The 25,546-nt window shown below is 42.8% G+C and overlaps 1 protein-coding gene across 6 annotated transcripts in view; it reads right to left on the bottom strand.

The window, feature by feature from the left end:
• The window catches only part of BIRC6 (baculoviral IAP repeat containing 6), a 342,965-nt gene that overhangs the window by 2,853 nt on the left and 314,566 nt on the right, over window positions 1-25,546 (bottom strand). For all 6 annotated transcript variants that reach the window (XM_068232104.1, XM_068232106.1, XM_068232109.1 and 3 more), the window contains exons 69-73: window positions 20,736-20,953; window positions 20,378-20,539; window positions 15,059-15,136; window positions 12,935-13,123; window positions 2,646-2,780 (exon numbers count right to left, since the gene is read on the bottom strand). In XM_068232104.1, coding sequence (XP_068088205.1) covers window positions 2,646-2,780; window positions 12,935-13,123; window positions 15,059-15,136; window positions 20,378-20,539; window positions 20,736-20,953 — 782 coding nt within the window. The remainder of the gene's footprint in view (window positions 1-2,645; window positions 2,781-12,934; window positions 13,124-15,058; window positions 15,137-20,377; window positions 20,540-20,735; window positions 20,954-25,546) is intronic.

Genomic DNA, 25,546 nt, shown 5'->3' with positions numbered 1-25,546 from the left:
TCTGTTGCCATTTAGCTTCCCCCAAAGGCCCCCTGCGCACTGTGAGACCCCATAAAACACAGCCGCGCTATGCGGCTGTGTTTACCTCACTAATGTCAGTCTCGGCTGCTCCCCCGCCTCCTGAATCGCACCAGTCCCCGCCCGCGTCCCTTCCCTCCAATCAGCGGCGAGGGAAGGGACGTGGGCGGGGACCGGAGCGATTCAGGAGGCGGGGGAGAAGCCGAGACTGAAATTAGTGAGGTAAACACAGCGCGCTGCGACACGCTGCGTGTCAACAGCGCGGCTGTGATTAATGGGGTCTCACAGCGCGCAGGGGGGGCTTCAGGGGAAGTTACATTGCAACAGAGGCTAGGCTCTATAGGCAGACCCAGCCTCTGTATGGGGATTTCTATGTTAGAACCCCGCCTCGGGTTCTCTTTAAAAAGAGAACCCGAGGTTGGTTTGAAGAATGCTATTAGGACACAGAGGCTGGGTCTGCATACTATCACCAGCCTCTGTGTCTGTACTGTGTCCTCCCAGTCTCCCCTGCGCTCTGCTGTCCCCCCCATAAAAAAATCTGCCATGCTAGCGACACACAGCATGTCGCTAGCTGGCCGTTTACCTTAATGCTGCCAGTCACCGACGCTCCCCCGCCTCTATATCGCAGCTCCCCACCTGCGTCCCTTCGCCAGGCGTGGTGCGGCGCTATAGAGGAGGGGGGAAGCGGCGGTGACTGGCAGCACTGAGGTAAACAGCCAGCTAGCGACAAGCTGCGTGTCGCTAGCATGGCAGATTTTTTTATAAGGGGGACAGCAGAGCGCAGGGTGGGGGGACACAGTACAGACACAGAGGCTGGTGATAGTATGCAGACACAGAGGCTGGTGATAGTATGCAGACCCAGTCTCTGTGTCCTAATAGCATTCTTCAAACCCACCACGGGTTCTCTTTAAAGCAAATTTGAAGCAAAAAAAATAAAATAAAAATGATACTCACCAATGTAGATGGAAGGCTCTGGATTCCATAGAATACTTCCTGGCCCTTGCTCCACTGATGCCCCCGACTCTACCAACTGTTGAAATATGCCTTCAGGACTCCTTGTAAAGCTTTGGAAGAAATCGCATTACCGAATACTTCTGCAGAAGAGTGGGTCTGTACTGCCCACGCGATATTCTGGGCTCATTCATTTGGTTTGGTTGTGCCAGTCTTCAAAGCACTCTGGGACACCAGTGCTTCCAAAGCCTTCCAAGGAGTTCTAAAGATGCGGAATTTCAGTAAGGGACAGTGGTGGGCCAAGTGCACAAAAAAGGGCCAGGAAGGCTCTATGGGATCCAGAGCCTTTCCTATACATATGTGAGGATTCAGTGTGATGCAGATTTACTTTAAAGAGTAACTGTCGGGCTTAAAATCAATTCTTTATTTTTAACTGGTAAACAAGTAGTAATGATACTAATCAGACAATCCAAAAGGTAAAACCACTATTACTTTTCTTGTTGATAAATAATCATTCCCCGGTTTACATGACTTATCTGGTACACAGAAAATTTGGTACACAAAAAGGAAGTTGCAGGGCATGCTGGGTTGTCTTTTTTTGCTTCTCTATTTCCCCTCAGACTTAACTAATGCAGCCTGATTGGCTGAAGCCTCTTTCCCTCCTGTTTTCCCCTCCCACACCTCTGTTCCTCTCTGATTGGCCAATATTCCTCATGCTGAGACAATGCACTTTCCATAGTGAAGGGCGGGCAAATCAGGCAGAGGAGAGAAGGGCGGATATTACATCACGACTGGCTTCAAAATAGCCACAGTAAATATGTAAACGGTCTAGAATAGGATTCTCTACTTTTCCTTTAAAAAATTCACACAAATCATAATGTGGACAGTGCAATACATCTGTTATGCAAGTAGAAGTAGTATTTATTTAATTATGTGTTGTTTTTTTTCTTCCTGAGATAGTATGGCTGACAGCTCCTCTTTAAAGCGGTATTGTCACCATAAGAATCAAATTTCAACTGCAACTGGTCTGAGTGTATTAAGTGATAAAGATGCTAATCCTGCATTCAAAACTTGCAAAACTTTTTCTGCTGTTATGGTTTGTAGTTATCACATACTTTAGGAGCACTGGCCCTAGTGCCAAACAGTTGAATGCTGGGAGTTCTTTTTATCTATAATATATTCCTCATTTTCCCATTTATTTCCCTGCCTAGCTTTCTTATCTGAAACACCTCTGCTCACTTGTGTTTACAAGCAAGGCTGAGGTGACTCAGCGATTGGAGGATAAGACAGTGTAGTTCCTAGTATACACCTCAGTGGGAGTGTCTGAAGACTCTGGGAGGAGGGCAGCGAATGAATACACAATGAGCAAGAGAAGGGAGGGGGAAAAAAAAAGAGACAGGGAGGATATGTCGTCAGCATTAGCTTGGCAAGATGGCCACTGCCTAGAATAGAATTTTCTGCTTTTCCTTTATAAAATTCACAGGAATCAGTACGTGGATAGCACAATACATCTGTTATGCAAGTAGAAGTAGTATTTATCTACTTATATATGTGTTTTTCATTTCTAGGTTAGCATGGGTGTCATTTGTTCTTTAAGCCATATACGCACACTAGACTGTTCTCAGCTGAGCCGGATGGCCAGTGCCATTGAAATACACCGGATTATGAAACTTTACCTTCAGAGCAGCTGCATGATGAGACATTGTCCTGCCAACACGCTTGTCGCTGCTGAATTGTTGAATATCCACTATCCAGTCCTCGCACTGAGCCATGATCTCTGCTCTTTTCAAGTAAAAATGTTTATGAATCACCTGTGGGAGAAAGAAAAATAAAGTGGTTAAGACTATATTCATCAGTGAAGCTCCATATACACTTGCTGACTGAGCTGCACAAAAATTCTTTGGACATCCAACCCAATCAACTGATATCCGAGGTTGCAAAAAATGTACCGTAAATAGTTTGCGGTCTTCCAGGCTTTGATTAAACACAAGCCTTCTTAAAATAAATGTATGGTTGTTTCAAGACACTGAATTGTTGCTTTTACTGTAGAACTCAGCCCATATGCAGAATCATACTCCTATCACTGGCCACACAAAGACCTCTTCACCTACGTTCCCCCTTGCTAGTCAGTGCCATGTGGGGGGAGGTTGGGAAGATGTATGCATGACTGTGTGGGTAGAGATAGGAGCTCTTCACATGGAAGGAACTCAAGAGACATGGTAGCCAAATTGTTCTCCAAGAGATCTGGGATTCTCTTTAAATGTGAGTCTTTTCAACTCACATACAGTTGACTCATCATAGTAAACTCCAAGGGACCAGGGAAAGTAGTTTACTATATCAGAATTGGTTCATACATTGTAGATTGATACAGACGCATTTTCTGGGACCTGAGGACTGAGTTTACTATATCAGACTTTACTATAAACAAGAGTCTACTGTAATTTAATTTTAACAGTTTGGTTATGGCTATTGGCAACATTTTTCACGCTACACAAATCCGCTTCCAAAGCTTGGAGGACATTTTTTAAAGTGTACCAGACCTCTGTTAAAAAGATTTATACATACCTGGGGCTGCATCCAGCCCCATCCGCTCGGATCGCTCCCACGCCGCCGCCATCCTCCGCGGCCAGCAATTTTGGTACTGGGTCTCGTCACTGCCATAAGTCGGAGTCAGTCTACGCAGGAGAAAGTGCGCTTTTTGTGCACCTCCCCAGCAGCTGCTGGAGAGATACGTAGAGGGCGCACCTCTTACGCCAAACTGGGACCAATACCGGAGCTGCGGGAAGACTGAGGACGGCGGCGTGGGAGCGATCCGAGCGGATGAGGCTAGAGGAAGCCCCAGGTATGTATAGATCTTTTTATTTAACAGAGCTCTGGTTTAAGTTTTTACTTCATACATGGTTATGTTGTGCTCACCCTGCACAGTAGCCTACAGTATCATTCATAATGGGTGTCAGTTTAGTGTATTGCATGGATACCTTTGCAAAGCCGCAGATAAAAGCTACCTGAATATCATTTCTAAAAGATACAAATGTAAACACAGCGGTGAGGTCTGGCTGCCTCTTTGTTGCCATACACTAATAAAATAAAACATTCATGTCTGAATTTAATGCAGAGTAGTGACCCTCATGATTATTCTGGACATAAATCAGTGAAGAATATACTTATTTTTAGATTGCAGGGATAAATGTGTGCCCTTTTCAAAGTCAGACCTGACAAGAGAAGTAAAATAGAAGGGTTATGTGATTGCGGGAAGCGGGATGATAGGAATGAGTAAATGTCTGTAGGTCAGCCTAATCTTCTCAGTGGAGAAAGACATTAGATTACTGCAATCCGTGGATAGGATAGTGTCAGGTCACCATGGACTAAATGGACTGCTGCATTAGTTTCATGTATACATTTTCTGTGTGGATACCCTTGAGATGCATTTCCAGCAAGCTTACCTCTCCACGTAACCACCATAGTATTGTGCTCACAGAAGGACAAAATATAGAAATCACAAACTATTCGAAATTAGAAAAGCACTGACAATATTTACAAAAAAGTGGCCAGAAATTTGAGCAGCAGACATAGGACATAAGCCAACGGCAGTCATCAAAAACTATCTGACATAACAGCCAGTTCCAGAGATAGTAGTTGCTGAAAGTGACTTCGAGCACCCGAGCCGTCTGCCTACAGGCCAATAAAACTATGCAAACATAATAAAGGTATTGGTTGCGCTTGTGAGGCAGATTAAAGCTTGACTTTTACATGCAAGGCCAATATCTGCACATTACTTTAGATGCCCGCATATCAAACTCATAAAAACCTGAAATACTGTTTTAAATGAAGGTATAAGGTCTCTTGTTTATTGGTAGGCTATGGTTCGCACTGTCTGCAAATCACTTTGAAAAAAATCTATCAACCGCTATCTAAGAAAGGGTTGCTTTAACGAACAACTATATCCAAGTGAAGATACCACTTTTAAGATCATCCTTGTTGAAAAATTAATCAAACTATTTTTTTTAAGAGAAAATGGAGAGGAGACATAAGTTTTTTTTTTCCAGATAACTGTTAATATCCACACTGGTGACATTGGATTTGAGACCTATTCTAGTTTTGGATGCCTACATGCCATCTGTTACCATGGCAACACTACCAGGCCCAGAGAAGAGGGGGCAACTGAAAGGCTGAACAATCATTCGGGAACTGATATGAGTTTCTAGATTAAGTGCCATCAAAATGCTCGTCTGGGTCACCCCTGCACCTACATTATACTGGGGGACACCAAAGTTTATAAATTGCACTACCAAAGCAGAGGTGAAGCTTCCATTCATCATGGAAGATTAACATTGTATTTCTATCATTATTTACATCTGCTCAGCTATAATACGGTGGTGTGAAGTAGATTTACATAGTCAACTCACAATTTTTTATTAAACAACACAACACTAACCCCAAAACAATTTTCCTAATAGTGTTGAAGCTGAACAAATACACAGCATCACATTAAGTAGGGCAAATAAAAGTGTGCTTTATACCATTAGCAGCGATTAGCATGTACCATGATTTCCACCCTCAATTTTATTAGCTTTTCTGATAATATTTTTTTACCTTGGTAAATTGATTAAAGCATTTGAATTATTAATATAAATTAATATTATTTCAGTTTCATCTGTTGGTCTGGTTGGCAAGTTTTGAAGCTAGAATACAGTACGTCTTTGCTTTACGGCTGTATTGAGAATAACCTTAATTCTCAATAGCTAGTCAATAAGTGTTCTGTAATGTGAGATTGTGTTTGTACTGGCAAAAATTGCATGAAAATAAAAGATGTGACAAAAACACAATGTAGAAAAAAAAAATCAGTCTTTGAAACCTGAAATGAACACACTTAAAAATAAATAAAATACTGAGATGGATAACAGATCACCTCGCTGTGTTAGTACTTAGGGGGACCAACTTTTAATTTTAATTAAAATCTTGAGCCTATTTGGACACGGTTCTACATACCAGGGCTGTGGAGTCGGTCCAAAAATCCACCGACTCCGACTCCTCAGTTTAGGATTCCACCGACTCAGACTCCACGACTCCGACTCCTCTAATTTGCATATTACAATTTTGTTGATTAAAAGTATGTAACATGAAATTCGTCTCTTAACTACCAACGCTTAGGAATTTTACAAGACAACTGAAGTGAGAAGGATATGTAGACTACTATATTTATTCCCTTTAGACTAAAACTAGTCCTTGGTAAGAGTACTTGTAAAAGGTACAAACCGGAACAAAGAACATCTATCAGGCCCTAGGCAATGTAAGTGTGGGTACATGTAAGAATGATGTGCAGGTACTCTGCAGGGGAATGAGGAGATTGTAAACAGACAACACCTCTGTGTTCAATGTGCACAGCATTCTCAGTGGATTCCCTGCAGCTCTGTGGGGAGTGCATATGTAGAGTATAGTACTACTGTGTAACAAAGTAAACCTGAGACAGATGAAATTAAAGTTTTATACATACCTGGGGCTTCCTCCAGCCGCCTTCAGGATAATCAGTCCCTCGATGTCCTCCTCCACCACCTGGATCTTCTGCTATGAGTCCAGGTACTTGAGCCAGTCAGGCGTAGTGCGCATGCACACACTCCGCCGCCAGGAGCATACTACACCTGTGCAGCACTATTGCGCAGGTGCAGAATGTTCCTGGCTGTGGGAGCGGCATGCGACCGGACAGCGCTGACTGGCTGAATTACCAGGACTCATAGCAGAAAATCCGGGTGGTGGAGGACAGCGAGGAACTGATTAGCCTGAAGGGGGCTGGAGGAAGCCCCAGGTATGTATAAAACTTTACTTTTCATCCATTTCAGTTACCCTTTAATTTGTAGTCACCAAACCAAATTTTAACAACATATCAAATTATTTGATTTCATCAGCAAAGGGAGTGCATACATTTGCATAAATCAGCATCAATGCAGAATTATTTCCATCTCGTTGACCATCTCTATTAGTGACACAGCTACACATCAGGCTTTATTCTTACAGCATAGATGTTATTTAGTATATATAAGAGATTCCTGTGTACACATCATATATACAGTCACAATCAGATATGTATATCTGACCTTAAAAATACGGGGACTGCTTTATTGAAGTTCATTTTATTTCATTTTTGTGGACTAAGCACAGCTATTACTGTATATATACTGTATATATACATTATTTTTAATGACTATTATCTGAGAAATAGAACATTTTATCATATTTTCTATTTTCATTAGTTACAAATTCATTAGGAGTCGGAGTCGGTGCATTTTTTCCCGACTCCGACTCAGACTCCAGGCACCCAAAATTGCCCGACTCCACGACTCTGACTCCACGACTCCGACTCCACAGCCCTGCTACATACTATACAATCTAGACTGCACAGTCCCACTTATTTACAGAACTGTTCATGTTCAGTTAGATTGATGCGTCAGTTGGTGGACTGCTATTTTCAAGTCATTCTACAGACTTTCTTATATCTTCTGCATTACTGTCATAAGCTGCATTCAGAAAAACAGCTGGAAAAAAATCTCTTTGTCTCTCTTCATTTCAGGTGTCGAAGCAGCAAAAGTTGAATATTTTAATGGCTGCCAAACAATGTAAAGCCTGTAATAACTAACAAAATTTAATATACAATTAAAAGGTATTTTTCATTATTCCATTAAATCATATTTATTGGCAGTGATGAGTGTTCATGTGCCAAATGGACCTATGTTCCTTAAGTTAATTTTGCTAATTGTTATACCAACAATAAATTATCTCACGTTACATTACGAAGTACTGTAGTATGCAATGCATTCAAAGTATTCAGTAAAAAATACTTTAACAGACTTCTATTTTTAGTTTATAAAGCTGGATATTCCCTTTTGTTATTAATATGAAAGAATAAGGCTGATTTCAGATTCTGTATGACCAGCACAAAATGCAATGTTAAAGCATCTTATTTTAAACTAGGTGCTAATATTTCATATTTCAATTTCCGCGGTTGAGTTCTTTCTTGGAAGAGGGGTAGGAAGTTATCAATTACACCCCTGGGAAGACATAAACCCCTGTATTCCTGACACACGTGCACCTTTACACTCAATTAGACGTGGGAAATTGCCCAGGAAAATTTATTGCGGGTGTCAAACTAACTTCGGTAGTGGTATAATTAGGAACATTTACTATGGTCAGAGAGCGTAAATAAAAACATGAACTGCTTATCTTAATTTGAATCTGAAAATAAAAGCACATCAGCGTGGTTGCTGGCCTACTTGCTGTCACGTACAACAAATCTTTATGTCTTGCAGAACACATACATGTAAAGATACATCAAGAAACTAAAGCAGCTGTTAACACAAGTGATCAGATAAGATGAAAAAACATATACGGTACATGCTGCAAAACTGCCATAAAGGAACAGCATACTGCATATATTCATATAATGAGCAACCCACAAAAAAAAAAAAATAATACAACTGAAAAGAACTGTCTACTTACATTTTTCTGTGAGACAAATGACTTCAGCAGGTTTATTGATCAAGTGGGTGGTTTCAACACAATGAATAATGACAGTTTAACTACATACATGGTCCCCTTCTAAAACAGTCACTCAACCAGCCCCCACACCAATGCAGTGGGTGACCGAATTCACTTATCTGGGTATAAAAGCGACTAGGAACTATATATTTCCTCGGTATTGTAGAAAAGTCAGCCCTGGCAGACTACCTTTATCCACATTAGGACGTGCCATTGCAATTAAAATTAAACATTAAAATGAAATTTAAATGAACTTGCTACCTAAATTATTAAAATACTTTCAGAATTGCCTTGTAATTATACCCGATATTTTAAAGAAACAAATAACCCAAGAATTGCACTGTCAACGTTGCAACTTAGCCAAGTTTGCAGAGCAACAGGACTACCTGAATTTGATTACTACTATTGGGCCGTGGCAATAGTTATCATTAGATGGTGGATAGAAGAGTTACCACAAAATCCAGCAAAGGCACTGGAAGAAGAGTTTATACGGTCCTACACCCCCCCCCCCTTACCTGGGTCCCCTCCAGCTACTTGCGCAAAAGCTAAAATATAATGTAGGCAGCAAGCAGAGAAGCCTTTCTTCTTTGCTTTCCACCGCTCGACTTCCTGCAATGTCGCCCTCCATACTTTGGAGGGTGGGGTTGCATGAAGTGACGCGGCGAGCGGAAGTAAAAAAGGTAAGCTTACCCGCTCGCTGCCTACATGACATTTTAACAACTTTTGCGCAAATAGCTGGAGGGGGAGTGGGGACGGGGGATCCAGGTGAATTTTGTAAAATGCTTTACAAGGTTAATGCTATATCAATATGTGGACTAACTTAAAGTGCTCTGAAAGCCAGCATTTCTACTTTGCGCTAAAAGATTCCTCACAGCTTGAAAGCTACTATCCCAGAAATGTTTTTTAGCAGAACATCACTGAAATGGTTAAACAAAGCAGGTTGTCCTGCTATTAAATCTGCATCCAAACTGAAGAGAACAGCATCTTTATACACCTTGTAACAACATTGGAATGTAAACAAACAGTGTAACAAGTGAAATGTGGCTCTCAGTAAAGCCATCTGTGCTTCAGATACACACACAGTTCAGAATAGCTCATTAGAAGATGTTAATATATAATAGAAAGCACTTTGAATAAAATGCAATGACAGCATTTAGTGCACGATAAACTACACTTTGGAAACTTATAACTTGTAAACAGTCAATATTACTTATGCACAAAAGCAAATATGGTAACTGTATGAGTAATAAAAAGTAGGAAAACACATTTTTATTGAATGTTATGTCAGAGTTTCAGACCACTTTAAAACAGGAAAAAATAATCTGGTGTTATAATGGGATCAATAGCAGATCAGCTCTAATACTAGAATCGGGTACATTTTTAGAACCTGCTTGTATTATCACTGGCTATTCTCAGTACTTTTAAGACAATACAAGTCTCAGTTTTACTGGCATCTACTCCACACACTGGTAAGATAAATCTTACAAAATACTTATTCTGTGCTTTATTTTGGGAACAGAATGCAGAGTTATTTATCACTATTAGGACGCTCTGGTTTGCAGATCATGTCACTGCTTTCAAGAGCACAAAAAAGAAAATAAAGATGTCAGCAAGAGAACTCGAGGAAAACTATAAAATGTGACTGCAAATAATAAAGAAAAATAGTGACAAGTCTTTATTCTGAAATCTATGAATTTTCTCCAAACCTAAAGAATTTATTTGTGAAATAAAATTGTTACTCAACACTCGCACTATATTTCCTTCGGGGAATGTAGTGTAATTTAGTGTCTGCATCACCAAGCCTGTGGTTCTATATGCAGCAAAATGTATTCCCATCAAATCCAGTTCACAGAGGCAGGCAGCCGGAGAGACAAGCACTTTGTAAAAGTCATTATTTGCTCGCAGTGAGCAATTGCCTCTCTACTAGGCTATATCCATCTGGATTTATCTCCCTCCTCCACCTTTCTAAGGGAGAGGCACACTTGTACAACTTATTAAGACAAGGGAGCAGTAAAGATGGCAACAAAACAGTGACTGAACTGTGCTGGCCTTCTGACTTCTCATTTACATGGAGCAGCAGTACAAGCCTGTTTTGTAATCTTTCAGCTAAAGCACTCCTCATTATACTTTAGTTGCCGCTAGCGTCAGTATTTCTGTTCCATACTTGAAAGTCACGAAATACAGCAAGGTATTTACAAACTACTTTCAGAACTGCAACAAGCAATATGGAGTCTACCCTCTTTTAAACTCCTGAACTCATGGCAGAAAGGCAAGCTCACAGTGTAGCTGCCCTCTTCACAGCCTGTATTCAAGAACCATACAATTGCAATCAAAATATCAGTTAAGTCGCGTACACACGACTGATTTCTTCAAACGACGGGTCGTCACGGGTCGAAACTATCGCCACAACGGCGGCCCCACGGGCGAGTCTGACGACCCGTCGTTTGAAGAAATCAGGCGTGTGGGTGGAGTCATTTAACACTTTCCTCTGCTTTTTTGGACTACTGTTGAAATGTAAATAATAAACCCGTGCGGTTTTCGTATCTTCGACATTACGGCATGAAGCCCCTCATCTCCAGAAAATTGTATAGAGTAATCACACAAAAATCACATAGTACCGCACATTTTGTGCGCTCTCATAAAGTACACCTAATCGCAATCGCACAAATATTGCAGCAGGAAGTGCGATTGCACTTAGGTAACCATTGCCACAGTGGAAAAGGGCACCCCGATAACAGTGTTAATCACAGTGCCCGTGTGATTTTTCAAACGTCGGGAAAGCGTGTGCAATCCGATCTTTGAACTGGAAATCTGGAATGTGCGAAGTGGGAAAAGGGCTCTTAGGAGTAGGTAGGAGTGTAAGAGGTAGGGTAGGTAAAGCCATAGTAGAATATCGGCAGTGCTGCCCATAGTAAAATATCTGCTTCAACTGGTGCTCACTTTTTTTTTTTTTAAAGCTCTTTTTAAACGTATTCCTTAAAGTGTAAATGTGGGGAATACATGGACAAAGCTAGATACTTACCTCACAGTACAGAGAAGCCTCTGGACCATATTTGACAAGAGCTTGTAGAAGGTTTACTTGGCTGTGTGCTTATCTGTGTACGAGAGCAGCTGCACTTTGTGCTCATCTGTGTACGAGCGCGGCTGCACTGTGTGCTCCTCTGTGTACGAGAGCAGCTGCACTGTGTGCTCATCTGTGTACAAGCATGGCTGCACTGTGCAGATGCAATGAAGGCCCATGCCTGTGTAGTAGCACAAGCACCTCTGTGCTACTGTGCAGGTGCGGGCTGAAAGTGCGCCTGTGCAGTGAGCCCTTACACTGACATGAGTGAGTGCGGCCGTGAATAAGAAGGTCACAGCGAGCATTGTGGGCTAAGGAAGTCGGACAAGCCTCTTGATCTTTCAGAGGCTTCCCTCTAAAAGTGAGGTAAAAGTAATAAACTAAGTATATTACATTTCAGATTTTTTTCATTTTAAGCACACCTATCCACAATAACATTTTAAAGGTTTTTAAGCCCCATTATAACGCTATACTAAAGAAGCTAAAGGTTTATAATAATAAAATGTAACCAAACACAGCTCTGTAAATGTAAGCAATGTACTGAATTGTAAAGTAATTATAGTGGAGCAAAATGATTGCTATACTCGGCAAGCATTCTGGAATATAGAAGATTTTAATAGGATTGGAAGGATCTGAGTCTAGTTAACAAAGACATGCTCAAATAAAGGAAATGTGGAGCAGTTGCCCAAAAACACTACGGAAATCAGAATTGTTTCATTTAATATCAAAAATGACTGACTACTTAGTTCAAGTGCTCATTAATACTGGTTAATTCTTTTGTCTATCCCCACAGTAAGCACCCGATTCATTGTACATGTGTAGTACCTTAACATGGATTAACAGTGGCTGGATGGTGTAATAGTTAAGGGCTCTGCCTCTGACACAGGAGACCAGGGTTCGAATCTCGTATCATTGCCTGTTCAGTAAGCCACCACCTATTCAGTACGAGACCTTAGGCAAGTCTCCCTAACACTGCTACTGCCTATAGAGTGTGCCCTAGTGGCTGCAGCTCTGGCGCTTTGAGTCCGCCAGGAGAAAAGCGCGATATAAATGTTATTTGTCTTGTCTAATGAGAGAAGATTCACAGGATGTGCGATATCCTAACCTACTCTGTTCCAGATTTTCCCTTCTATGACCACAACTACCTTGTACCAAAACCTAGGTGCTGTATGTGAGGTAACAGTAATATAGTTTTGCATGCATCAAACTGAATTACTTTAGGAGACGGGGACAAGTTTGAACAGCATAACATTGTCTTCAAAGTGCTGAGGAAAAAAATGAGTTGGTGCAACAAAGCATTAAAATAATTACATAAACCTAATATTTGATATTACAGAGATAAGCAAAATGCATACACATTCCTTGAAAGCATACCTCTTTAAAGCAAGGTGAAGCGTTTCTAATTTGTTCTAGCATAGCCCATTTGACGGTTGCTTGTCTAATATTCCCATCATACTCTCTGGAGCTCTGAGTGCCACTTGGAGTTCCCCTTGACCTCTCATAGCCAGGTTCGTTGAAGTAAGGCTCAGACACCAGAATAAGGGACTGGACAGACACCAACACCTGTAAAATATTGATAAACATCAATTGTGGACAGAATGACTTTGTCAAAACATAATTGCAGGCGTGGGTGGGGAAAATGGTCTCTTTTGAATACATACAAATCTTTATTGTTAATATAATAATAATATACTGTATATTAGACACCGTTGACAAGGGTTATATCAAGTGGTAATCTCCCAGAGCTCTGGAAACAAAATTACTCCCATCCATCACTAAGAATGTTTGCCTCTGTGCACTGTGTTCACTTGGTCAGTTCAAGAGTTTCAATCCAGCGCAGCAGTCAGCAATATTACTCTGCTCTCCATGATGTAAAGTTAAAAAAGAAAGCGATTAAAAAAAAAAAAAAAAAAGGACTTACAACACATCAGCATGCAAAAGGTTTCTACACACAATTTACGGCAGCTCAGAACTAACTACGTTTTGCGTCTGCAGTCACTGCAGATTGTGTTTTCATGGAATGGATGCCTCGAACTTTATGGCTATGCTTCTATAGTCCAATTTGAATTTAACAGCTTTAAAGAGACTCCGTAACAAAAATTGCATCCTGTTTTTTTATCATCCTACAAGTTCAAAAAGCTATTCTAATGTGTTCTGGCTTACTGCAGCACTTTCTACTATCACAGTCTCTGTAATAAATCAATGTATCTTTCCCCGTCAGACTTGTCGGCCTGTGTCTGGAAGGCTGCCAAGTTCTTCAGTGTTGTGGTTCTGCTATGAACTCCCCCTTTCAGGCCCCTCTATGCACACTGCCTGTGTGTTATTTAGGATTAGAGCAGCTTCTCTCTTCTCTCATCTTTTACAAGCTGGATAAATCGTCCTCTGAGCTGGCTGGGCTTTCACATACTGAAGAATTACAGACAAGGGCAAAGCTGTTTGCAGGAAGAAACAAGCAGCCTGAAACTTCAGTGCATGAGAACAGGGGGAAAGAAACACAAATGATCTCTTGAGATTCAAAAGGAAGGCTGTATACAGCCTGCTTGTGTATGGATGTATTTTCTATGTGTGGACATACTGTACATCAACCTACTTCCTGTTTTGGTGGCCATTTTGTTTGTTTATAAACAAACTTTTAAAAACTGTTTTAACCACTTTTAATGCAGCGAGGAGCGGCGAAATTGTGTCAGAGGGTAATAGGAGATTTCCCCTAACGCACTGGTATGTTTACTTTTGTGCGATTTTAACAATACAGATTCTCTTTAAGGAAATCGGGAGGGGGGGGGGGGGTTCCGTGGGTAAAGTTGAGTGTTATTTACACCTGGGGCTTCTTCCAGCCCCCAGTAGTATCCAAGTTCCCTCAGTGTCCTCCCGATTCCCTCCATCGATCGGTTGTCAGCCGGGTCCCCCGATCTGTTGTCAGTGTCCCCGTCACTAAGTGCGCCCCCCGAGGAAGATTAGCGACAAGGCATTGTTGCTAATATTTATCGGTGCCACACAGCTCCTCTTCCTGCAGCGTGGCAGCAGGAGCCAGTCTGAGTATGTGCAGTAAGCCGGAGCCACTCGTGTAAGAGCAGCTTCGTGTTACTACACATGGCCGCGCTTGTAACAGAGGAGGAGCATGGCTCCAATCTGGAGGGGAGCCGCTCTCAGCTAAGGGGGACAACAGAGTAGCAAAGACAGCCTCCATAGGCTTCCCTCTCATAAGATAAGTATCTGATTTTGATCTCGAGCTTCAGATCAGGTACACTTTAAGTGTCCCCATCATTACTTCCTTCTTTTTATCATCAGACATTCATGGAGAAGGTACTGTTTAGGTGAAGCCTACATTTCTCTTATTAGGCATTTGGGTGAATGGTAAGTGTAAATTATGACAAACAAGTTTGGATCACAGCTTGCATCAATATGCAAATACAGACTCTTGCTGTAGAAATAAATATACACATATTTATTGAACTACCACAGGGGATGTATACAATAGAAAAGGACAAACTGATGTACCTGCAAAAAACTTGAGGTCTGTGGATTCCACTTCTCTTCAGGTCTCCCGTGCCAAGTATTTAATATACTTAAACAAACCTAAAAGAAATGCAAAACATTAAAGTCCCCAATGCATGCATCTGTTACTCAACTTGTAATATTACACTTAGGGGTTATATTGTCACCACCACCAAAAGCATTAGAAAAGATGACAACTACAATTGAAATACTGGTTTACTGGTATCGCTCACTTCCAGAAACCGTAATAGCACTTTCTCTACTTACAGAGACTCTGAAGCAAACAAAAATTGCTATTTTTACTTGGTAGTTCGCTTCAGTAGTCTCAGTAGATGTAAACTGCCGCATCCCCCAGCCAAAACGAGGGGTTTATACCCCCCAAATCCCGGGGCAAACATCCACGACTTTTTTGGTCATGGATTTTTGGCTCAGGGATGCAGCGGTTTATATCTACTGAGAGTACTGAAGCGAACTACGAGGTAAAAATAGCAATTTTTGTTTGCTTCAGTCTCTCTTTAAGATAGACAAAGTGCAATAGCCCTTCTCTGCAAGGGGTGGGGGCTACATACTGGAGGACTTGGAAGAAAATAACTTTATAGTAGAAGACTGACAAATGTGTAATTTAGGCTGATTTTGATCTTTAAGCACAATAATGTATCAGTCTAATTTCAATGGATCTTGAAAGACTAGCCGACTTAGGAAATGTTAAAAGATTACCTAAAGGATAAAACAGTACTTAAAATGTATCAAATTACAAATCTTGTAATTGGCCATTAAGTTCCTCAGAAAAATAAATAAATAAAATGGTGTAGAAATATCATGACAAGCCTTACTTTGGCGCCAGTCATTAAAAAAGTGACTAAGGCCTCAATTCACGGAGCATTATCAAACGTTTATCAAACACTTTATCAAAACGTTTGATAATTTACCTCATGGGTAAAATCTCATTTTAAATTCACTAAAGTGTTATATATTTATCAAATGTTTTACCGATAAAACGTTCAACAAATATAGAACACCTTAGTGAATTCAAAATGAGATTTTTACCCATGAGGTAAATTATCAAATGTTTGATAAACGTTTGATAATGCTCCGTGAATTGAGGCCTAAGGCGTGAGTAGGGGGATCACACTAGGGTATTTAGGCAAAAGCAGAATGAACCAAAGGAATTGGTAAGATTCTATTGGTACATTTTCAAGCCTTATACATTTCTATACAAATTTGCATAATCCACCATCAAATTTGCATAATCCACCATCAAATTTGCATAATCCACCATCAATTAGAGATTATTTGCAACGCACTAGCCATCCCTAAAGACAGGTACAACAAACTTGGCATGATTTCTACATGGCTCCAAGAGAAAAAAAAATTAGGCCAAAATGAAATGTCAGTACAGCCACTTTGCTATTATAACAAACCTTAACATTAGCCTATACAAATAAAAGCAGCAGTAAATATAAACACACAAAAAGGTCAGTGGCCATATAGAAAGTTACTTTGTGGATTTCCATGTTAAAAGCAGTTATATGGTCAGTGAAAGTCTCCAGTGACTGACAAATATGGTTTTCAGTTTAAAGTGATACTGAAGCAAAAAAAATAAATAAATTATGATATAATGAATTGGTTGAGCAGTTCGGATAATTACTAGAACTTTAGTAGCAAAAACTATTCTCATATTTTTATTTTCAGCGATATCTTTTTTTTATAACATTGCATCACTCTCTAATATTTGCAGTTTACACATTAAACTTTCCTCTGCAGAAAAAAAACGAAATACAGTGACAGAGACTTGAGATAATAAGCTTCAGAAGACAGAGCTCTCTGCGACTTTGAAAATTATGGAGAAATCAGTGGCTCTTTTGCATAGATAACTGGAGTTTCTTAACTCTTCCTGTACTGGAAACAATATTAGACTCATATCTCTGCTGCTAATATTTTATTTCTTCGCTGTACTAAACATACAAATCATTATATCATAAGTTTATTTTCACGTCAGATTCCCTTTAAAAGAGACATGGACATGAAATGCAGCAAAGAAATGACTGCTTAATTTTAGCAACATTTGCCTAGCACTCAGGAAACTGTTTGGAGGATTGCTAAAGCTTTCGCAAGCAGTGTATACAGTAAAGTGCGTTAACAGCAACATTTCTAAGTAATATATCCCATGACAGCCATCACGTGGGTATTAAACATTTTGCCAGCTCTACGTTAAATTGGTTTGTTAAACACTTGGAGGACTGCTGTGAAGGAGAGGCCCCTGCTCTGTCTAAACTCCCTGCAGCTTGCCTAGGTGCAGCTGAGGCATTTCTAAATATAGCAAAACAATGCACTTTCAAGAAAAAGATTTCATAGAAAATTTGCAGTGTCAGCAAGCAGGCTGCAGGTGCTATATCTGGAGAGCATAATCTTGTTGAATGGAGACAAATACATGGAAAAGACCATGTTGCACATTATAAGGAAACCAGTCTATGGGCAGAAGAAGGAATTCGGGATTTCTGCCACAATCATAACGTCTAGTTGTATAACATAGCAGAAGCATTCCCGAGGCTGTAGTGCAATGACCCTAATGGATCCTGTCAGTGCATTATGAGTCCAGTATCCAATAGCAGTACTATATACTGCTCTATGGGCAAGTAGATACCAACCATCTGAAAATACCAGAGCAAACAGTTCCATGTTGTACAGAGGCATTTAAGAAATGAGCATGTTAAGATTTATATTCAGCAAATTATTATGTTTAGGCTTATATAGTGCATACCAAGGTATGGAAGGTAAAGAAATGTGACCCAACATATGAGTCTGGCACTGACAGCTTAAACCAGTAAAATGTCAGAATGAAATTTTATATGGATTCAGGTTTATGAATTTTCCTGAGGAAAAGCTTTGATTCTGCCACTCTCCAAACATAAAATTTGTAAATGGAGTTAACACCCCCCCCCCCCCCCCCCCCCAACATGTGCAATTCTGTTTGACCACTTTGTACCATGTGTATCTGGCCCCTTAAAGTGATCAGAGCACAGTTTTTAGCACCCAGGCCATCTCAATAGCACATTTAATATGCATGCCAACAATAGAATAAATTAAAAAAAAAAAAAAGTACAATTTTAATGCGGAGGCATTTTTTAGAAGCTTTAGGCACAAAGGAATGATTTAATTGTTTTATTTCATACATTAGCATGAAACAAACAAAAGCTTGTAGAGGGGTGGGGGTTGGACACCGTTTCAAAGCGTTTACGGAAGCCACAAATGCTAGCTTCACCAGGGTACGTGGCAGCTGCTATAGCTATTAGAAACCAAGGAAAAAAAAAAAAAAAAAAAAAAAGTGTAGTACCTGGTTCTCTTTAACCAGGAGGCTGCCAGCACACGGATACCTGACAGGACAGCCACCTAAGTCCATTTCCATCCGGACACAGACCGCTGCAGGCCAAGGCAGTCTGGCAGGTGGCACCCCTGAGGTTACCATGAGAAGGCTATGCCCATCCTTACAGGCTCATTACCATTATATTTCTATTAAGTGTATTTTTACTGCGCATGTCTTTGGAATAAAACGGTTTTACACTATGGAGCGCTCCTCTCTTTTGTTTTCATAATAAAATATCTTTGTAGAATAAGCAATACTGTATCTCTTCACTTGCTTTGCCTTCCGCCACGACATTTCAATATTTATGTACACATAAATTGTATGTATACAAATATTTTCATCCACTTTTCAAGAGGCACAAAGCAATTTTTCATCAGGTATAAAAAGGCATCAATGCACTCCAGCATCATCACAGATGCTGAGGATTGATTGAACTATGTGCTGACCAGCCAGATAAAAGTCCAGCTACAAGCAAAGGTGATACAATATTATACCCTGCAGGCACACAAGACAATGGCATTGCAAATATCCCATAAACATAGCAAATCACCAGCTACATCAAGGTGGTTTGTCGGTTTGCCATTGTAAACTCATAGCCAGCATGATGTATTCACAATATCGCTTTTTATGTGTGCTTTTAAAGAGAACCCGAGGTGTGTTTGAAGAATGTTATCTGCATACAGAGGCTGGATCTGCCTATACAGCCCAGCCTCTGTTGCTATCCCAAACCCCACTAAGGTCCCCCTGCACTCTGCAATCCCTCATAAATCACAGCCTCGCTGTGCAGGCTGTGTTTACATCTGTAGTGTCAGTCTCAGCTGCTTCCCCGCCTCCTGCATAGCTCCGGTCCCTGCCCCCATCCCTTCCCTCCAATCAGCAGGGAGGGAAGGGATGCAGGCGGGGACTGGAGTTCTGTAGGAGGCAGGGAGAGCAGCAGACTGACACTATAGAGATAAACACAGCCCTCTCTGACAAGCTGCTTGTCAGCAGCACTGGCTGTGATTTATGAGGGATTGCAGAGTGCAGGGGGACCTTAGTGGGGTTTGGGATAGCAACAGAGGCTGGGCTGTATAGGCAGATCCAGCCTCTGTATGCAGATAATATTCTTCAAACCCACCTCGGGTTCTCTTTAACCACTTGCCGACCGCACACTCATAACGTGCGTCGGCAAAGTGGCAGCTGCAGGACCAGCGACGCAGTACTGCGTCGCCAGCTGCAGCTTAATTAATCAAGAAGCAGCCGCTCGCGCGAGCGGCTGCTTCTTGTCAAATCACGGCGGGGGGCTCCGTGAATAGCCTGCGGGCCGCCGATGGCGGCTCGCAGGCTAGATGTAAACACAAGCGGAAATAATCCGCTTTGTTTACATTTGTACGGCGCTGCTGCGCAGCAGCGCCGTAAGGCAGATCGGCGATCCCCGGCCAATCAGTGGCCGGGGATCGCCGCCATGTGACAGGGGACGTCCTGTCACAGGCTGCACAGGACGGATAGCGTCCTGTGCAGCCCAGATCTCCCGGGGGCAGCAGGTAGGAGAGGGAGGGGGGGAATTTCGCCACGGAGGGGGGCTTTGAGGTGCCCCCCCCCCCCGCCACCCACAGCAGGCAGGAGAGATCAGACCCCCCCAGCACATCATCCCCATAGGGGGGAAAAAAGGGGGGCAATCTGATCTCTCTGCCTGCACGCTGATCTGTGCTGGGGGCTGCAGAGCCCACCCAGCACAGATCAGCTAAAACAGCGCTGGTCCTTAAGGGGGGGTAAAGGGTGGGTCCTCAAGTGGTTAAACCAATAATACATTTTCAACCAATGTTTTTTTTTCCTAGGCTGCATAACTCTCCTGTTTCAATGTAGGTTGGGTGAAGGAGGGTCATCTACATTTCTATTTAACTTCAATGATATTGAATGCACAAATTTGTAAAACTCCCCATTTGCACGTAACCAAGACATGATAAAGTAAATATTACCTTTCCATCATTGTAAAGGTTTGGATTAAAGCGGACACTGTGGCCACCTGTTGTCTCCAGGTTCACAAGAGGAGGTGAATTTGGATAATCTTGAGGGAAGTATACATCAAATTCAAAACAGCCGTTGGCGTAAGGTGTGTCTGCTGGGCCAGTAATTAAAACCTGGAAAGGAAAAAATTGTAATGTATGTATGTAAATTTACTGCATTAAACAGTACTTGTTAACATCCAGGACCACAGATCTATACAGACTACTGAAATTATTATGCGCACCCAAAAAAAAATGCTTTTAAGCATGTAAAAATACAGAGCTTTATTAGCCTAATAACCAACTAATTTTTGACAACAAGTAACATTACCTTCATAATGTCTAGTCTTTCCTCATCACATCGGACAAAGACACTGGATGAAGATGACAGTGGAAGTGATGTGGATAGAGTTACTGCCTCTTGGGCAAGGCGGCGTGCTCTGGCAGCACTGTTTGCATCACTTGCGTTTTTCACCTGAGACATGTAATGGTAGTTCACTTTAAACATAAGCTTTCCATCGTCATCTTCAGATACCATCTCAAAAGTGTCTGCAACAGAAGTAAGCACATTTTGTAAGGTGTAAATTTCAGACAAAGTATGACCTTTAAATTAAAGATGCTTCCAGCAATTCCAGCAACCCTGTGTCTGGGCAACAGTACTGCTGAATTTCACAGCTGAAGAGATAGAATACAGCACATTGTATGATGATGATGGAAAGCTACTACTTCTCGTTCTTTGACTTACATCAACAAGATGATTCTGCATAGATGGCACATTAAAAAATAGATAAGGAATTAGATACAAGCAAGGGACATGATGAAAGTCTAAAAAAAATAAGGACTATAGCTCAAGGTTTGACGATTTAATGGTCAAAAATTTATCTGACACACGTCCGGGTGAAACAGTGCACAATTTCACAAGTTTGTAATGCATCAAGAAGTACAAAGCAAGCAGCAATGGCAGTGCCAACTGAGTGGTGAAACTTAGTGAAACAATTCCATTTCCCAATCAATTTCATAAGGAAATACTGATCATACCCAGCATCATGCAAACGTCACACAGCGGATGTCTAGCTTAACTCCCCTGTGACTGAAGATGCTCTGTATGATAGCAGTAACACAGGGTTTTAAAACCTGGCTATATCATTGTACTGAGTCAGTCACCTCATTCAGTGTTCTGACTGAATCACCAAATTAAGCGAATAGAATCTCTGGTGTGTGGGACTTTAGGACATTAACATATCGCCTGGTTAATCACTATCAAGCAAGTACAATCTGTGGGATACAGCAGCCTGAAAATGCACAAATGTTAAAGAGCACCTCAAGTGTACTCAAAGTTAATGACACAGACCCTCTCCCTATATACATTATCAAATTACATAAAGCCAATTGTGTTTACCAGGCGTGGAGCTAGGGGGGGGGGGGGGGTGTCGGGGTAGGACAAGTGCCCCGGGGCACCTGGTCCCCAAGGGCGCCCAGCTGAGCTTCGGGGTTTTTTTTTTGTTTTGTTTTTTTGCGGGGGGTGAGGGGAGCAGCGCAGAGAAGAGGGAGAGCTGTGCGGACGGTGGGGAAGGGGGGCCATCTCCCCCCTCCTTCCGTCACCTTAGGTGCTCTCCCTCGCTCGCTCTCCCCTCCAATGTCCGGTGGCTGGCAGCGGCGGGCGGAACTCACCTCCGTCTCGCTCCAGCGCCAGAAGTTCGGGTGCGCAGCCGCTGCTCTGGTCTGGACCAGAGCAGTGGCAGATCCATCCGTCGCTGCGACGAGATGGAGGTAAGTTCTGCCCGCCGCTGCCAGCCACCAGACAGACATTGGATGGGAGAGCGAGGGAGGGAGAGCAGCTCTTCCTCTGCGCTGCTCCCCTCCTGCTGGGGAGGGGGACACCTGGCCACCTACTCTGGGCACATATACCCCTGCCTACATATATTGGGCACATATACCCCTAACTACATATACTGGGCATATACCCCTGGCTACCTACTCTGGGCACATATACCCCTGGCTACCTACTCTTGGCACATATACCCCTGACTACATATATTGGGCACATATACCCCTAACTACATATACTGGGCATATACTCCTGGCTACCTACTCTAGGCACATATACCCCTGGCTACCTACTCCGGGCACATATACCCCTGACTACTTATATTGGGCACAGATACCCCTAACTACATATACTGGGCATATACCCCTGGCTACCTACTCTGGGCACATATACCCCTGCCTACATATATTGGGCACTTATACCCCTAACCACATATACTGGGCATATACCCCTGGCTACCTACTCTGGGCAAATATACCGTATATACTCGCATATAAGCCGACCCGCATATAAGCCGACCCCCCCAACTTTTCCCTGAAAAAACAGGGAAAAATGATTGACCCCCATATAAGCCGGGGGTAGGAAATGCTGGATTGGTGCAGCCCCCCAGTGTGTCCCAGTATAGCTAGTATAGTGCCCAGTATAGGTAGGTAGTGTCCAGTATAGCTAGTAAAGTGCCCAGTATTGCCAGTATAGTGCCCAGTATAGCCAGTATAGCGCCCAGTATGGGTAGGTAGTGCCTCAGTTTAGCTAGTATAGTGCCCAGTTTAGCTAGTATAGTGCCCCAGTATGGCTAGTAAAGTGCCCAGTTTAGTTAGTATAGTGCCAAGTTTAGCCAGTATAGTGCCCAGTTTAGCTAGTATAGTGCCCAGTTTAGCCAGTATAGTGCCCAGTTTAGCCAGTATAGTGCCCAGTTTAGCTAGTATAGTGCCCAGTTTAGCTAGTATAGTGCCCAGTTTAGCTAGTAAAGTGCCCAGTTTAGCCAGTATAGTGCCCAGTTTAGCTAGTAAAGTGCCCAGTTTAGCCAGTATAGTGCCCAGTTTAGCTAGTATAGTGCCCAGTTTAGCCAGTATAGTGCCCAGTTTAGCCAGTATAGTGCCCAGTTTAGCCAGTATAGTGCCCAGTTTAGCTAGTATAGTGCCCAGTTTAGCCAGTATAGTGCCCAGTTTAGCCAGTATAGTGCCCAGTTTAGCCAGTATAGTGCCCAGTTTAGCTAGTAAAGTGCCCAGTTTAGCCAGTATAGCTAGTATAGTGCCCAGTTTAGCCAGTATAGTGCCCAGTTTAGCTAGTATAGTGCCCAGTTTAGCCAGTATAGTGCCCAGTTTAGCTAGTATAGTGCCCAGTTTAGCCAGTATAGTGCCCAGTTTAGCCAGTATAGTGCCCAGTTTAGCCAGTATAGTGCCCAGTTTAGTGCCCAGCATAGGTAGGTAGTGCTCCGCCCCCTCGCCCCCCGCTGCTGCTATTACCTGTTTAGGAAGCGGCCGCTTCCTAATCCGCGTTCCTCTTCTTAAGTTTCTTCTCAGAGTATCACAGCAGCGCGCCCGGCGCTGCTGCTGTGACGATGTAGAGTGCAGGAAAGAGCGCGGCTCCCTATAGCGGCGATCTGTATCGCCGTTGCCAAGGGAACCGCTCTTTCCTGCCCCCTGCATCGTCACAGCAGCAGCGCCGGGCGCGCTGCTGTGATACTCTGAGAAGACACTTAAGAAGAGGAACGCGGATTAGGAAGCGGCCGCTGCCTAAACAGGTATTAGCAGCGGCAGCCGCGGGGGGAGCGGGGAGGGGGGAGCGGGGCGCGGACCACCCACCCACCCACCACTAGACCACCAGGGAAGACTCGCATACAAGCCGACCCCCCAACTTTTGACCCCCATTTTGGGGGTCAAAAATTCGGCTTGTATGCGAGTATATACGGTACCCCTGGCTACCTACTCTGGGCACATATACCCCTGCCTACATATACTGGGCACATATACCCCTAACTACATATACTGGGTACATATACCCCTAACTACATATACTGGGCATATATACCCCTGGCTACATATACTGGGCACATATACCCCTGGCTACATATACTGGGCATATATACCCCTGGCTACATATACTGGGCACATATACCCCTGACTATATATACTGGGCACATATTATACCCCTGGCTACATATACTGGGCACATATACCCCTGGCTACATATACTGGGCACATATACCCCTGGCTATATATACTGGTCACATATACCCCTGGCTATATATACTGGGCACATATACCCCTGGCTACATATACTGGGGACACATACCCCTGCCTACATATACTGGGCACATATACCCCTGGCTACCTGTTCTGTGGACATCTCTACCCCTGGCTACCTGTTCTGGGGACATTATACTGCTGGCCACCTATTCTGGGGACACCTATAGACCTGGGGTTACCTATTTTTGGGGAAGCACTGCTGTCAGATTGAGTGCATTTTGGGGAACTGCTGCCAGGTGGGAGGTGTCTACCATATTAAGGGGGCATTCTGCCTATTTATGTGAAAAGCTGTCTATTTATGTGCCTCATGACTGCTGAATTTGTCTTGTTGGGGGCCTCATGGTTACTGAATTTGTCTTGTTGGGGGCCTCATGATTTGTTGGGGGCCTCAAGATTGCTGAATTTGTCTTGTTAGGGGCCTCATGATTGCTGAATTTGTCTTGTTAGGGGCCTCATGATTGCTGAATTTGTCTTGTTGGGGGCCTCATGATTGCTGAGTTGGTCATGTTGGGGGCCTCATGTTTGCTCATGATTGCGGAATTTGTCTTGATGGGGGGGGGGGGGGGGTTCATGATTGCTGAATTTGTCTTGGAACATGCTGGAAGGTACATACTGAGGGAGGGTGGGTGAGCGTGAGCCTGCTAACCTCCATGTACATTTGAAGGGGCGTGACCAAAGGTGGAGCACCCATAACCACGCCCACATTTGGTCACGACCCTTCACCTTAGGGGGCGCATTAATAGTCTTTGTCCCCGGGCGCTGAAAACCCTAGCTACGCCTCTGGTGTTTACTCACCTTTATGGCCAAAGTTTCATGAGAAATCCCTGCCCAGAAATTGTCTGGCAGTTTTTAGAAGGCCGGGTTACGGTTTCCATAGCCCAACCTCCAGCTCTGTAGCTGCGGCGCAATTGCGTGAAATTCTTCAAAGACTACTCTGAGGAGAGGGTAAATCGTGTGCTATTAGACTAGGGCTGCAGAACTGGAGGCTAGGCTGTGTAAGAGGTAACCCAGCCTTCAGAAAAGCAGCAATGCACTTGAGACTTTCTCCTGAGACCTATTATAATA

The sequence above is a fragment of the Hyperolius riggenbachi genome, chromosome 4 (genome assembly GCF_040937935.1).
Source record: "Hyperolius riggenbachi isolate aHypRig1 chromosome 4, aHypRig1.pri, whole genome shotgun sequence".
Lineage (NCBI taxonomy): Eukaryota > Metazoa > Chordata > Amphibia > Anura > Hyperoliidae > Hyperolius > Hyperolius riggenbachi.
Note: the sequence above shows the minus strand (reverse complement) of the source record. Positions and strands in the feature narration are given on the sequence as shown.